The sequence below is a fragment of the Berghia stephanieae genome, chromosome 7 (genome assembly GCF_034508935.2).
Source record: "Berghia stephanieae isolate SIO BIC M18660-M18661 chromosome 7, UCSD_Bste_1.3, whole genome shotgun sequence".
NCBI classification, from domain to species: domain Eukaryota; kingdom Metazoa; phylum Mollusca; class Gastropoda; order Nudibranchia; family Aeolidiidae; genus Berghia; species Berghia stephanieae.
The window spans coordinates 8459574-8475276 of record NC_088366.1 but is presented as its reverse complement, the minus strand read 5'-3'; the positions used below and the strand labels follow the sequence as shown (position 1 = coordinate 8475276).

General features: G+C 36.6%; 2 protein-coding genes across 3 annotated transcripts in view; one reads left to right on the top strand and one right to left on the bottom strand.

Annotated features, from left to right (window-relative positions):
* The window catches only part of LOC144976636 (putative tubulin polyglutamylase TTLL9), a 30408-nt gene extending 23042 nt beyond the window's left edge, over positions 1-7366 (top strand). For both annotated transcript variants that reach the window (XM_078920936.1, XM_078920937.1), the window contains exon 14: positions 105-7366. In XM_078920936.1, the coding sequence (XP_078777062.1) occupies positions 105-184 (80 nt within the window). In that variant the 3' untranslated portion in view covers positions 185-7366. The remainder of the gene's footprint in view (positions 1-104) is intronic.
* Positions 7367-9733: 2367 nt separating this feature from the next.
* The window catches only part of LOC144976635 (uncharacterized), an 83064-nt gene continuing 77094 nt past the window's right edge, over positions 9734-15703 (bottom strand). The window contains exons 52-53 of the mRNA XM_078920935.1: positions 13073-13244; positions 9734-11296 (exon numbers count right to left, since the gene is read on the bottom strand). Coding sequence (XP_078777061.1) covers positions 13090-13244 — 155 coding nt within the window. The 3' untranslated portion in view covers positions 9734-11296; positions 13073-13089. The remainder of the gene's footprint in view (positions 11297-13072; positions 13245-15703) is intronic.

Below are 15703 nucleotides of genomic sequence, written 5' to 3'. Positions count from 1 at the left end.
GTTTACCCGGGTTACTTTTACCCCATGCCTATTTATTGCATTTTTTTCTAAGACAAATGATTATTATTATTATTAATCTTCCTATTCCGTCTGGTCCATTTCAGGCTGTGTCAATGATCGAAGCGAGACCCTGCCCCAGATGTTCAAGACAGCCCAGGCCTACAAGAAGATGGCTGCTCAGTGATAGTGACTTCCCTTCCCTCTTTCCTCTCATATCTATGATAACTTTAACTAGCCTTGATCGACCAACCAGGCTTACAACACGGGGGGAGGGGGGGGGGGGGGAACTGGTGCAATGACCCACCCATTACGTCTGCCATGTGTTCAGTGCTTACATCAGTCATAGCACATTACAGTGGAATCCTAATAAATCGAACACTACTGGACGAGACTAGAGAGATTTGGTTGAGTTTAGGAAAGGTTGAATTTATCCATTATCAATGTAAATGTTGCTGCTTGAAGCTCAAAGAAATAACTAATACTGTGATATTGAATGTAAGCTTCAATTTAATTACAAAAACAGATCAAATGAATGTTTCGGGTTTCCCCTTTATCTGTGGTGTTTCATTCATCCTGTTTTGTTGATAAAGGGGAAACCTGAAACGTTCATTTGATCAGTTTTTGTTATTAAATTGAAGCTTACATTCAATTTCACAGTATTAGTTATTCAATTATCAATGGAACATATTTTTTTTGTGTGTGTGTGTGTTTCGTTAGAATATGTTACTAATGTTAGTGAGTAATATTGGTGTAAGTATGTGTGTATATGTTCATGTATGAATGTAAATGAATCTGTGATTGAGTTTGTGTGCATGTGTATGTGTTTGTTTCTTCATGTGTATTCTCAAAATTGTCAAAGAATGAATGTATGAATGACAATTAATATTGTAAAGCGCTGCTGAGCACTTATGTGGAAGTTGAGCGCTATATAAATATCATTATTATTATTATATATTCGATAAAGAACAGAAAATTTGTTGACTTTAAAAGTGTTGACGTTATACGGATTCCACTGTATTATTAAACCGTATCATCCCTCTGGGTGGGGATCCTGACCTCCCATAGCGGGCAGGGAGGTACATACTGTGTCTTCTATCCCCATATATGTATTTTCCAACATGCTTTCTGTCTTTGTCTTGGAATGAGATTACTTGGTTTCTTTCCTGGCCCTGGTCAGGGTCCTGGCTGGGAGGGAAACAGTCAAGTCACTGCGTGGCATTTTCCCATCTGAGCGGTATTTCAGTGCTAGGTCAACCTGACCCCATTAGTGGGGTCAGCCCATGGGTGGAACAGGTAGCGGTCAGTAGGAATCTGTGATGCCGCTGATTGTAATTAATAGCTGCAATATTTCATGGTATTGCTCAGTTGCTAACACAAATATGAAAATTGTTCCCTCACCACAAGCAAAGCAAGGGTTTCTTTCATCATATGCCATGGTTGATAATAATGTATCCTCTTAAGGCTGCTCATAAGAGAGGTGTCAATTTAGTGGTTTTTGAGCTATCAATGAAATTAATTTGTTGTAATTTGCATATCAATATTTTAATTCCCAGCGGCAGAAAATGATTGAAACAAGCATCATTATAAAGTAAAATGATGATCTTGACACATGCCAAGTTTTGTTGTCCGGGCAGTAAAACCTTGAAAGATATGAATTTTTTATTGTAAATTTCATATTTGGCATGACTTGTTGAGATCCTTATTTTCTCTCCCATAGTATTCCATGCCATGAATTATGTCCAAATATCAGTTTAGGAATAAATAATAAACCATCAGACGAAAATAATACTAATATTATTTTTTAAGCATTTCACTGATTTAAATATTATGAGTTTTGGGCACATTTGAAAGCCAACTTTTTAATGGCTTGATAACTTTTTTCTATACTTAAATCCCTTACGATTCAAGTCAAAATTATTTTTTTTTATGACTGTTAGGCATTGTAGTTTGAAGATGTATACGGTACTGCTTTTGTGTGGTTGTCTCAAGAAATGCCGACTTTATAGTGTCATATAGGTGTCAATGTTTAGGGTATTCTTGCATGTTGAATAAGTAATATAATGTAAGTTCAAGTTCTCCTTTTGTGCACAAGTGAATGTGTTCCCAAAATTTAAATGATCTGCTGTGGTATGCCTGTGGTGTTGTACTGATTTCACTCTGGTTGTTATTCAATTGTTTTATCTCTAAATTTTACTGACTGGAGTTCATTGGTTTATCAGATGACTTTATAAGACAATGACTAAATGTGTATTCTTGGAGGAAAGGAGATGATTCTATATAACCTGTATGGACAGTGTGTTCGTTTTGAATGTAGTTGGTCAATAAGGAGAAAAAGGTTACTACTTGGAATAAACTATATGCCCTCATAATTTTGAATCCTCTTTTGTCCACATACTATGTCCGTCTGTTTGAGCAAATCATTTAATTTAAAAGAACCAGTGTTTAGTGTTAGTTGTAATTGATTATTGATACTGCAATATTTGTAACATGTCCAGTAACCTTGTTGGGTGATTGATTTTTTTTCTTGTAAAGAAGTCATACTTTATAGGCAGATTGATAGTAAATTGAGATATTGACATCATACACAATAGTGGTTTTTAGTCTTTACTGGTCAATAAAATATTATCTTTATTGAGTTATTTTACCACATAAAGACATAAAGAGCTGTCATCAGTATCTGTTATGGAAAATTGCATTGCCAACATAAAGGATTGGATGAAACTAAACAAATTTAAATTTAATGATGACAAGACGGAAATGATAATTTTTGGAAATAGGCATCAACTCTCAAAAATATCTACAAATGAGATACTAGTGGGTGAAAATGCTATTAAACCTAGTTCTTGTGTGAGAAATCTTGGGGTGTATTTAGATCAAGGGTTATCCATGGAAGATCATGTTAAAAAAATATGCCAATGTTGTAACTATCACATTAGAAACATTGGAAGAATCAGACATTATATTGATGAAGATATTACAAAGATGCTTGTTAATTCGTTTATTACTAGCAGATTAGATTATTGCAATTCCCTTCTCATTGGCTGTCAAAGTAGATTAATTCATCAACTACAAAAAATTCAAAATAAAGCGGCTAGACTTATAACATTAACGAAAAAAAGAGATCATATAACACCAGTTCTCCAGGAATTGCACTGGCTTCCTGTGAAGTATAGGATAGAATTTAAAATATTGTGCTATGTTTTTAGATGTCTGGATGGATTGGCTCCTGAATATTTGCAGGAACTGATTAAAAAATATGAACCCACTCGAAATCTAAGATCATCTCAGTCCCAACTTCTAAAAGTTACCATCTCAAAATCCACTTTCGGTGAAAAAGCCTTTTCATTCATAGCTCCACGCCTATGGAACGCACTTAGTCCTCGGACAAAGTCCTGTGAAAACTTATCATCTTTCAGGAAATGTCTGAAGACTGAGTTGTTCCGCGAGGCTTATTTTTCATGAAATGGATGTTGCTTTGATTCTGTTTTTTTTTTTTTTTTGTATGCATGCTTATTGTGTATCATGTAGTGTCGTGATTTTTAATTTTGTTGTTTTTAAACATTTTTATTTTTATTTTTATTATGTAAAGCGCCGCAGAGCACGATTAACGTGGATGTTTAGGCGCTATATAAATTCATTATTTACTAAATTCATTATTTACTAAATCATATCAGTTTACTGTTATGATCAATACAACTGTTTGAGAGGAACGGAATTGGTAAAAACAATATACAGAACTTACTAAACCATGAATAAATCAAGAAAATCAACTGCCAATATGATAATATTGCACAGGGACATAGATGCATATATGTACTTTTGATATTTATTAAAATTCTTGAGATACTGCCGCTGAGTTTTGAATAACAAATTTTTTATTTAAGTGCACCATAATTTACAAGCGCTTAAAATTAGATCAACAATTTGTGATATTCAAAGAAAACTATTAACCACAAGAATGTCAAATTTTCACTGATGTTTAGAAAGACAACTGATTTTTCAAATCAAAATAATGAAGTGAAAGAGTCTGTTATTGTTTTCCCGCTATACAGACATATTATAAGACCATAAATTTCCATAATTGCCCCCATTGGACACGGCACTGCCTGATACCAGTTGAACTCCAATGACCTCATGCAGGTAGTGAGCAGGGAGGGTTATTGGTCCCTTGGGAGTTCCAACTGAAATAGCGCTGATTCCACGCAGTGAAGTGCATAGTTATTGTTTTGGGAGATGATATTTTTTTCCTTGTAAATCATCTATGTTATGCATTGTATTATGCTTAGTTTACATATTATATTATATAATTTGTAAGCATTTGAGTGTGTTCCTCTTAGTTCCGGCCTGTGCTTGTGTCTGGATGAGACGTTTAGGTGATCTCAAACTAAGTACTTTGATAGTGTGCTCTTGGAATCTACATCTGTTTCCTATTTGAACCAATTCCCCTTTGTCTCACCTTTTCTTTTGTGCTTTAATTGTAATTCTAGAACTTTTACTATCCCATTTTCTTCCTTTTTACTGGCGCTTATATGACCATAATGTGTTGCAAGCGCCGTAAAACCCTTAAAACAATAAAACAAAAACGTATCATCCCTATCAAGTGAACGAACTGTGTCCTTATAAAATTTAGTCTAAAAGGTGCTCTTATTTTTACAGTTACAGACAGAATGAAGAAAATGTGTCCCATGAACTGAAACTAGCCCATGACCTTGACCCTTTCAAGGAAGAAGGGAAGTTAAAAATAAAAGTAGCTAAGGGAATACTGCTATCTGGCGTCTCTGGTGTACACCAAAATGGCTGCAGGCTGAAGGTGATGCGTACATATTTTATAGTCCTAGTGTTGTTGACAGACCTCACAATTGCTGTATCACCAAGTGTGGAGGGGATGGGGGGGGGGGGGGGGCCCTTAATAGGGATGATATGGTATCTGCCTTAACTCACTCAATCCTAGAGATTTTTGCTACTTTTCAAATTTGGAGAAAAAAAAATGTATTAAAAAATGAACATGTGCATAGATAGTTTTATTCAACAGCCATAACATGTAAAAGTGAAGAGCATTAGCTTTGATACCACGTCTATAATTTGTCTCAGAAAAATGTAATAAATAGGCATGGGGTAAACCCAGGTAAACCACGGATATAGTCGGTTTTAGGGTTGAGTGAGTTAAAGAAGATAAGTCTTAAATGGCATAGTAAGTCCCTGGGGAAAAAGTCACTCGTTTTGTTGATGGTGTAGATTATTTTATGGTTTTATATAATTCATTCACTACGCGCTTGGTTATCGTTGACCATTAAATTTCTAATATAATGACCTGTTGTTAAACTGTTGTGCTTTTGCGAATGTTGGATTCACTTTGATGATAGATCTGATTCTAATGCAAATAAAGGCTGGTTTTCCACAACACGTTAAGTTGATTTTCCTACTTTTTGAGATTTTCCATCCATGAGATAAATTGAAACGTAAACTTTATTTTAAGCATCAAATGGCACAAGAATTTCCCTAGATTTGAGTGTGAATTTGAAGTTTTAATATGATACAAATAGTAGACCGAATGAGAAATTGTAGGGGAAATAATCCTCAATATCTCAAAAATGGGAAAAACAGAGTTAGGGAGTTTTGGAAAACCAGTCTTCAAATATATTCTATTTAATATAGTCTTATTTATCCACACCCATCTAAATTACATTATTAATGGCTTTGGTCGAAAACCTTTCAACTCGGGGAAAAACCCAACTTTACTCAACCTACTTACTCAATCTCTGGGTGGGGTTCCTGGCCTCCCATAGTGGGCAGGGAGGTACTTGCTGTGTCTTCTATCCCCCTGTATCTGTTTTCCAATTGCTTTCTGTCCTTGTCTTGGAATGAGATTACTTAAGTTTTGCCCTGACCCTGGATGAAGACTTGGATTTCGCTTTTGATCCAGAATAGTCTCCCCCTATCGTCTTATTTGCTTCCATCTCTCTTTCTTGGTTTTGTCCTGGTCCTGGCCAGATGCCCTGGCTGAGAGGGAAACAGTCTAATGTATAGTTAGTTTTGGGAGATGATATTTTTTTCATTGTAAATCATCTCTCTGTTATGCACTGTATTCTGCTTTCTTTATATTATATATGATTTGTAAAACATTTGAGTGTGTTCCTCTTAGCGGGGACCTGTGCTTGTGTCTGGATGAGACTTTTAGTGATCAAAGTACTTAGTTTGAGACTTTTAGTGATCTCAAACTAAGTACTATAGAGTGCTTTTGGAATCTACACCTGTTTCTTATTTGAACCAATTCCCCTTTGTCTCACCTTTTCTTTTGTGCTTTAAGTGTAATTCTAGAACTTTTTACTATCCCATTTTCTTCCTTTTTACTGGCGCTGATATGACCTTAATGTGTTGCAAGCGCCGTAAAACCCTTAAAGACATAAAGACAGTTTTCCATTTGCTTTCTGTCCTTGTCTTGGAATGAGATTACTTAAGTTTTGCCCTGACCCTGGATGAAGACTCTTGGATTTCGCTTTTGATCCAGAATAGTCTACCCCTATCGTCTTATTTGCTTCTATCTCTCTTTCCCCTTCCACCTATATTGATGTCCTTGTTCTAGAATGAGACTATTTGGTTTTGCCCTGACCCTGCTTTGGGTCTTTGGATGAGGCAGACAGTCAGAGATTCATTTTTTTCCTTATATATCATTTCTCTATATTTTACTAATTGTTATTATTATTAACCTTGCTATCATTATTATTATCATCATTGTTATTATTATGGGGCACGGCGGCCAAGTGATTAAGGCATTGCACTGTGACCTGTGGGTTCTGGGTTTGAGCCCAGTTTCAGGCTATTTCATTTCTATTTCTTCTTTGGGCAAGATTGCTATTAACTCACAGTTTGCACATTTGGACAACATGGGTGATTCCTGTTGAAATCTGACATTTCTTTTGATAGATTACCTGTACTTATTCATGGAATGTCTTGGCAATGGCTTCTGACAACGCTGTGTTAGAAGGGCTTAAATTAAAAACAATTATTTAGATTATAATATTAATTATTATTTACCCAGTTGAGTGCCTCCCCCCCCCCCTTTGTATAAGGAGAACTTTTCTTTCTGTTCTTTGATTCAGCTAGTCCCCTTCTTCTGACTTTAATATATATCCTTTTTATTGGCGCTGATCCGAGAGAGCGAGCGAGAGAGAGAGAGAGAGAGAGAGAGAGAGAGAGAGAGAGAGAGAGAGAGAGAGAGAGAGAGAGAGAGAGAGAGAGAGAGAGAGAGAGAGAGAGAGAGAGAGAGAGAGAGAGAGAGATTCAAATTTTGATGGTTTTGCCATATTTATTTGGTTGAAGCAATAAGATAGTCTGTAAATAAAATTAAAATGTTTTTTTTAACCAACCTACATTGTACGAGGCTTATTCACTGCATAAGCTGCTTGTTTGGTTTTTGTTTTGTTTTTAAGGATTATATGGCGCTTATAACTATACATTTGGTGGTTTCCCTCCCAGCCAAGGACTCCAGCCAGGGCCAGGACAAAACTAAGTAATTCCATTCCAAGACAAAGAAAGAAAGCAAACTCAGGAAACAGATATAGGGGGAGAGAGGACACAACAAGTGACTTCCTGCCCGCCGACTGCTTGTTACACTTTGGATAATAAGTACCTCTATTGCCAAAACAAAAAAAAGTTTCACCAGATCTAATGAGGACCTGAGAGTGAGAGCTAAGTGGTGTCTCTGGAGAGTCTCATTAAAAGGAGAAGATGGCAGTGGTTGGGGCATGTCTGTTGCAGACCTGATGAAACACTGATAAGGAAGGTTCTGCGATGGACACCCCAAGGAAAGAGGAAACGAGGCCGCCCCAAGGAGACTTGGAGATGTACTGTAGAGAGGGATCTAAAGCAGAGAGGTCTGTCCCTCGAGATGGCCCCAAGAATAGCTGCTGACAGGACCAGGTGGAGATCCCTTGCATTGCCTCAAGTGCCAGCAGGCCCGTAGAGGATTGAGTGAGAGTGACATCTAAGTAACACCACAGATCCAGCTCCACCATCACTGCTAAGTGGATTTGTTTGTTTGTTTTTGTTTTTAAGGGTTATACGGCGCTTGCAACACATTTAGGTTATATCAGCGCCAGTAAAAAGGAAGAAAATGGGATAGTCGAAAGTTCTGGAATTACAATTAAAGCACCCAAGAGAAAGTAAGACAAAGGGGAATTGGGAACAAATAGGGATCAGATGTAGATTCCAAGAGCATACCATCAATGTACTTAGCTTGAGATCACCTATCAGTCTCATCCAGACACAAGCACAAAATCCAACAAGGAGGAATACACTCAGATGCTTACATTATACATTAAAAATAAAAATAATAATACATAACAGAGAGATGATTTACAAGGAAAAAAATATCATCTCTCAAAACAATAACTATGCATTTGACTGTTTCCCTCCCAGCCAGGACTCGGGGCCAGGGCCAGGACAAAACCAAGTAATCTCATTCCGAGACAAAGACAGAAAGCATGTTGGAAAACAGATATAAGGGGATAGAAGACACAGTATGTACCCCCCTGCCCGCTATGGGAGGTCAGGAACCCCAACCAGGGGGATAGAAGACACAGTATGTACCCCCCTGCCCGCTATGGGAGGTCAGGATCCCCACCCAGCCTGCCCGCTATGGGAGGTCAGGATCCCCACCCAGCCTGCCCGCTATGGGAGGTCAGGATCCCCACCCAGACAGTGGATTTAGTAATAGTTAACAAAATTATGTTTGAAAAGTTGGAATTGGAATGGCATGAAACAAAAGTTGATTTCAACATTCTAATATTTCTTTATAAACTCATTGTGGAGAAGAAAAAAAAAAGGAAATCAATTACATACAAATACTCTCAAACAATCATTCTCAATCAGCATACAAAAAGGAAATGTGTATTCTGTTATCCAGAGGACTGTTTACACGCAAAGATAGGGTTTGCATCTGCATCATATATGATTGATAACTCGTGTGACGCGAGTTCAAATCCTGTGAAGGCCAATTTGTGGCATAAACCTTTTATTTCTAGAAAACATTCATTCCTTTTTTTTTCTATTTAAACTATGTGGCCCAAGAAATTGGAGCAAGGAATACGTGTAAAGTCATCGATTAAAAACACCAGATAAGTAAATTCACACTTCCTAGAAAATAAATAATGTGAAATTGAATGTAAGCTTCAATTTAATGAATGAAAACAGATAATGTGGATGTTTCGGGTTTCCCCTTTATCAACAAAACAGAATGAATGAAACACTACAGACAAATGAGAAAATTATCTCATTCGTCTGGAGTATTTCATCCTGTTTTGTTGATACAGGGGAAACTCGAAACGTCCACATTATCTGTTTTTGTTGATTAAATTGAAGCTTACATTCAATTTCACATTGTTATTTATTTTCTTTTGAGCTTCGAGTGGCAATATTTACACTTCCAAAAAAAGTCTTGTAAAATGAAAAAATATATATATATACTGGTTGACAGAAATTAGATTCTTATAATTCATGTCAATTTGGTGAAAATCGATTATCTCCGCCTGTCTAGAACAAAACAACAATAAACACCGGAGTGAATTCGACTGCATTCGAGGGCAGCGTGGCTCAGCGGTACGGTCTTTGCTTCATACCCAAAAGGTACCAAGTTCGATTACACGCAAAACAAACCCAACCACCTTAAAATTAAAAATACAACATGAAAGAATGAAAGAAAAAAAACCCTATAAAAAAGAAACAAAATTCAATACATCTTGAATACATTATATTCTCTATGCGTAGTAATAGTTAATATCGTTATAGATTAGGAAGCAATGAAAATCCATTCATCTCCCAGAAATATGAATGATGAAATAAAGACCAAAAACAACCAAACAAACTAAAACAATGACAAATATAAAGCACCTGTGAAAGAAAGAGAGGAAGAGAGAGAGAGAGAGAGTGAGTGAGTGAATGAGAGAGAGAGAGAGAGAGAGAGAGAAAAATAAGTAGGAGTGAAATATCTGTTCAATGTTATAGTTATCATTTAACATTATAACAAGTGTAACTAAATGACAAATTGCCATATTTATTGACAATAAAGATCTATTATTATTATTATTATATTTTCTACATAAAATGGTATTAAGTACTGCGATAATTTATTAATGAAAATCCATTCAACCCCCTGAAAAATGAATGATGAAATAAAGAAAGGGAAAAAAAAATCGAAACAAACGTAAAACAACGTATAGATAGTATGCGCTTGGCTAAGAAGCTCATAACATTGCCATCCGGAAGTATAACGGACCAACACACAAAACAGTGTGTATCCATGAACGTTTATAGTCAGGTTAATACAGTTCAGTGAGCATTACTCATAAACGCGGATGGCAAAAAACAATAACAAAGACCTGAGTGACGTCATCTTCGAACTATCTATAGGTACTATTGAATTGCAGCAGTATCACCAATCTTAGCACCTAAAAAAAGACAAGGTCCACGGATTTGTTGTGCCGCGTTCACTTTGGTAAAACGGTGATGATTGACAACATGTGGTGGGGATGTGATGAGGATGAGAAAGGACAAAGCAGGTAACAGAGGGCAGTATCAGTGGCAGTAGTAACAGGAAAGGCTGATGTAGAATTCCCCTGCAACTTCAAATGGATCTGCATCCCCCAAAATCAACCTGTTCAGCCATAGCAGGTGCTGCCATTCAATAACAAACTGACCCCCTCAAATAAATGTCTATTGTAATTGTAATGTACTTTCGGCCAGATCTAACAAACCCAGCTACCTATTCACTGGTGGCTAGACAAGGGGGGTCAGAAGAAAATCTTGACAGCATAGGGCATCGATCTTAGTTCCCTTGTGTGTGATGCGAGAACTGAGCTGTACCAACTGAGCTTATGGGACCACCAAACAAACTGTCCCAAACAATCTCTGTTGTCTTCAGAGACGGACAGATTCCAAGCAGGATGATGATGATAATATTGATGATGATATTGATGATTATGATGATATTGAAGATGATTATGATGATGATGATATTGATGATGATGATGATGATAATGATATTGATGATTATGATGATGATAATGATATTGATGATTATGATGATGATGATATTGATGATGATGATGATGATAATGACAACAATGGCAATGAGGATTAATGAACATCACTTTGAGAATTATGAACACAAATGATAGTGATGGCGATGTCAGTACATGATACATGGTATCACAAGCCTTTCATGAAGTATTTCATTTCCTTTTCACGACTTCCTCATGATTCTGTAGAAATCCTCTCCATTCATTCTCAAGAATTGGCCCTAAATTCAAAGAAAGAAGGTGAATAAAAGAAAAGAAAGTTTAAATTCTAAAAAATTTCTTCGAAGTTTTAGTTTAACATTAACACCTTTTCATTGCATGTCTAAAAAATATTTTAAAAAAAAAGAAAATTATACAAGAAAAAAAAAAAAAGAAGAAAGTTGTCTGAAGAAGAGTTTAGAGCCTAAAACGTTTGGTTGGTGTTATGCATTATGCAGTATAGTGGTATGACACTTGTGTTAATATCGGAAGGTCCTGAGTTTGAGTCCTGCTCTGAGCGGCGCATAGTTGAGTCCTTAGAAAAGGCTCTTTACTCACATTCTCAGTGCACTCGGGTATAAAATGAGCAGGAAAAAAAAACTCTTAACAGGCGACATGCTTCCTCCGACATGTTAAGAGTTTTGCTATTGCACTTTATAAATGTTTTAAAATTATTTTATTATTTCTGAAGCTGTTGTATTAATTTTGGTTCAAAACTTTCTGCGGAAAGAGCCCTGCAATATAACCAAGCAGGCTCTCGAATGGAACCCACAAGAGGAAACGGGGTCGTCCAAAAACAGACGTGTAGGAAAAGCCTTCACCAAGATTTTAGCGTCTCCGATCTTACCTGGAGTGATGCAAAGGTCTGTGCCAAGGACAAGAAGACGGAAGAGTGCTGTTGAGGCCCTATGCTCCGCCAGGAGCCAAGAGGCATAAGTTAAGTCAAAACTTTCTCAAGCCCACTGCTTCCATCAGCTTAGTTTTCACTTTGACTTGGGTAGTCAGAGAAAATCAAGGAAACTCACCACAATCACCACCAAAACAAAGCTACATCTCTTCAAAACAAACGTTCTATCTGTTCTCCTCTACGGGTCAGAATCATGGAAACTGACAGGCATCATCTCTAAAAAACCAAATGCATTCCAAAACAAATGCCTACAAAGGATCCTGAGGATATTTTGGCCAAAAGTAATTCCAACAAAGAACTGGCTAAACGTACTGAAATTGAACCATTATCTGAAGCTGTAAAGAGGAGAAGGTGGAAATGGGCTGGGCATGTCCTCAGAATGGATCCGTGTGCCATTCCCAGGATAGCCCTCAGGTGGACCCTCCAGGGAATGAGAAGAAGGGGCTGCCCACTGGAGACCTGGAGGAGGAGCATCGAAAGAGAAATGAAAGCTAGTGGTTGGTCTTGGGGACAGATGACAAAAATGGCCTCCAATCGAGAGATATTGGCGTTCCACCGTGTCAGCCTTATGGGCTGATCAAACACCAAGAGGATAAAGATAAAGAAAGAAAAAAGAAGTCATAGAACCGATCTTACAATCAGGCTCACTGCAACTAGAAAGTAATGAGATACCTACCACGACAATTAAAACTCAAATTAACAATGTCCACTGGTCCAGGATCTCTCTACATATCAGAAATTGAAAGATTCAGATGAGGCCGAATTAATCCCCGAAGAACTAAGAAAAACTGTAGTGTCCTCCGTACTAAAATCACAACAAGATCTTGACAGCCTCAAAACTCTGACCCAGGACCGTAACCAATGGAAACAATTAACAACATGGATGGAGAGAGCAGCTATACTCATCGAGGTTTTAAAAAATCTGTAACTGAATCATACAATTCTCAGCAAGCGTCATTCAGACTGCGAGGCTTACTACTACTACTACTACTACTACTACTACTACTACTACTACTACTACTACTACTACTACTACTACTGCTACTACTACTACTACTACTACTACTACTACTACTACTACTACTACTACTACTACCTCTCCTGGTCATACCTTTAAACATTCCGTGCCTACTTGTGGGCCATACAGGATTTTAACACCTTATCGTAGTCAATCTTTGGTTCATCGTTATCGCTGTGACTATACATAGCCAATTCATCGCTCTCTTCCTCTGACGACGAGTACAATTTCACTGCATTGATCTTCTTGAGGTTTTCAAATATACCTGGTGGACAAATAGATACAAAGACTTATAAAGTTAAAACAAAATAGGAATATCGATAAAGAAATTGAATATGGTGGGAACAAGTAGAAATAGTAAATCCTCGCTGAAATCACTCTGCTATCACATGAAAAGGTACTTTCCACCAGATCTAACAGACCCGGCTACTCAATCAGTGCTGGGTGGATAGAGGAGTCAGAAACAAATCCGACTGCACAAGGAATCAATACATGTCACTGCTGTCACGAGGTTTTACTATTTATATTTGTTTTTGTTGTTGGTTGAGGAAAGATTTTGAGCCCAAAATTTTACGTATTTTGTTCTCCTTCTTCTTATATTATTTTATTATTATTATCATCATTACTATCAGTATTATTATCATCATTATTACCACTATTTTAATTACTTTTTTCGCCTATTACAAGAGCTTTAACTTAACAATAATTGCCTATTTGGACAATAAAGATTATTATTATTATTATTAATAAAGCTACTATTTACATCTTTGTTTAATACTTTTTAACAAACATCTCCTAAGACAGTCTTATTGACTGTATTTACAATGCATCGATTCTGCAACACATCAATTCCATTCAAATTTTAAAACTAATATTTTGCACGGGGCACACACCAAGAGACACCCGTCTCTGACACCAACATCCTTTCGTTCTTCTCTTCCACTTTCAATGCCTTTGACATCTCAGTCAGCACATGCTGCATACATGTCCCATTTCTTTGTGGCTACTCACACCATTATTCAGGCTGACAGGTTCCTTGGAAAAGGCTCATTACTTACATTCTCTCACCGTACTCAGGACTAAAATGAGTACCTGGCCGTGAACAGCGTTGTCTCTGTCTGAACAAATTGTAATATCGCCTAACAGGCGTCATGTACCGCCCTAAATGTTAAATTTTGCTGTTGGTCAGGGACCCCTTGTAAAGCGCTTTGAGAACATTTAGTGGATATTGCCCGATATAAAAGCACAAAGAAGAAAGGTTCAAATAGGGAACAAATGTAGATTCCAAGAGCACACTATCAGTGTACGTAGTTTGAGATCATCTATAAGTATCATCCTGACACAAGCACAGGATCCCACTCAGAGGAATACACTCAAAACATTTTTAAGTCATTATCAAACGAAAAATAAAACAGTGCATTGATTTACACACACAAAAAAAAGTAACCGTCTCCCAAAATTAAGATTAGACATTCGACCGTTTCCCTCCCAGCCAAAGACTCTGGCAAGGGAAAAGGCAAAACCAAGTAATCTCATCCCAAGACAAAGACAGCAAACATTTGGAAAACAGATATAGGGGTTTAGAAGATACAGTAAGAGACCTCCCTGCCCACTATGGGAGGTCAGGAACTCCACCGAGTCATCATGGTGAATCTATTTTATAACAATACAGCCAGAATGGACTATAAAGAACTGAACAAGTGTGTATGAAAGGTGTCAGACAAAGAAAGAAAAATACAAGAAAAAAAAACATTCCAAAAAAATCAGTCTTAACTGATGACTAATTTTTTTGAGATGGATTTTTTCTTGTATTTTTCTTTCTTGCTTTGTCTGGGCACCTTTCATACACACTTGTTCAGTTCTTTATCTTACACCGGTGCCTTCTCCTTAATTTCTTAATGGGCTATAAAACATGCTGTAATAATGAGAAAAGAGCAGAACTTTGAAAACAATTCTTTTATTTTTTTTTACAGAATTCTTTAACTTTTACAGAAAATCAATAACCCTGCTATATCTATTCAATTTGTCAAATCTACCTAATATTCCATTTGTCAAATCTACCTATCTATTCAATTTGTCAAATCTACCTATCTATTCAATTTGTCAAATCTACCTATCTATTCCATTTGTCAAATCTACCTATCTATTCCATTTGTCAAATCTACCAATCTATTCCATTTGTCAAATCTACCTATCTATTTATTTGTCAAATCTACCTTCTATTCAATTTGTCAAATCTACCTATCTATTCCATTTGTCAAATCTACCTATCTATTCCATTTGTCAAATCTACCTATCTATTCCATTTGTCAAATCTACCTATCTATTCCATTTGTCAAATCTACCTATCTATTCAATTTGTCAAATCTACCTATCTATTCCATTTGTCAAATCTACCTATCTATTCCATTTGTCAAATCTACCTATCTATTCCATTTGTCAAATCTACCTATCTATTTAATTTGTCAAATCTACCTTTCTATTCCATTTGTCAAATCTACCTATCTATTCCATTTGTCAAATCTACCTATCTATTCAATGTGTCAAATCTACCTATCTATTCAATTTGTCAAATCTACCTATCTATTCCATTTGTCAAATCTACCAATCTATTCCATTTGTCAAATCTACCTATCTATTCCATTTGTCAATTACTATCTATTCCATTTGTCAATCTACCTTTCTATTCAATTTGTCAAATCTACCTATCTATTCCATTTGTCA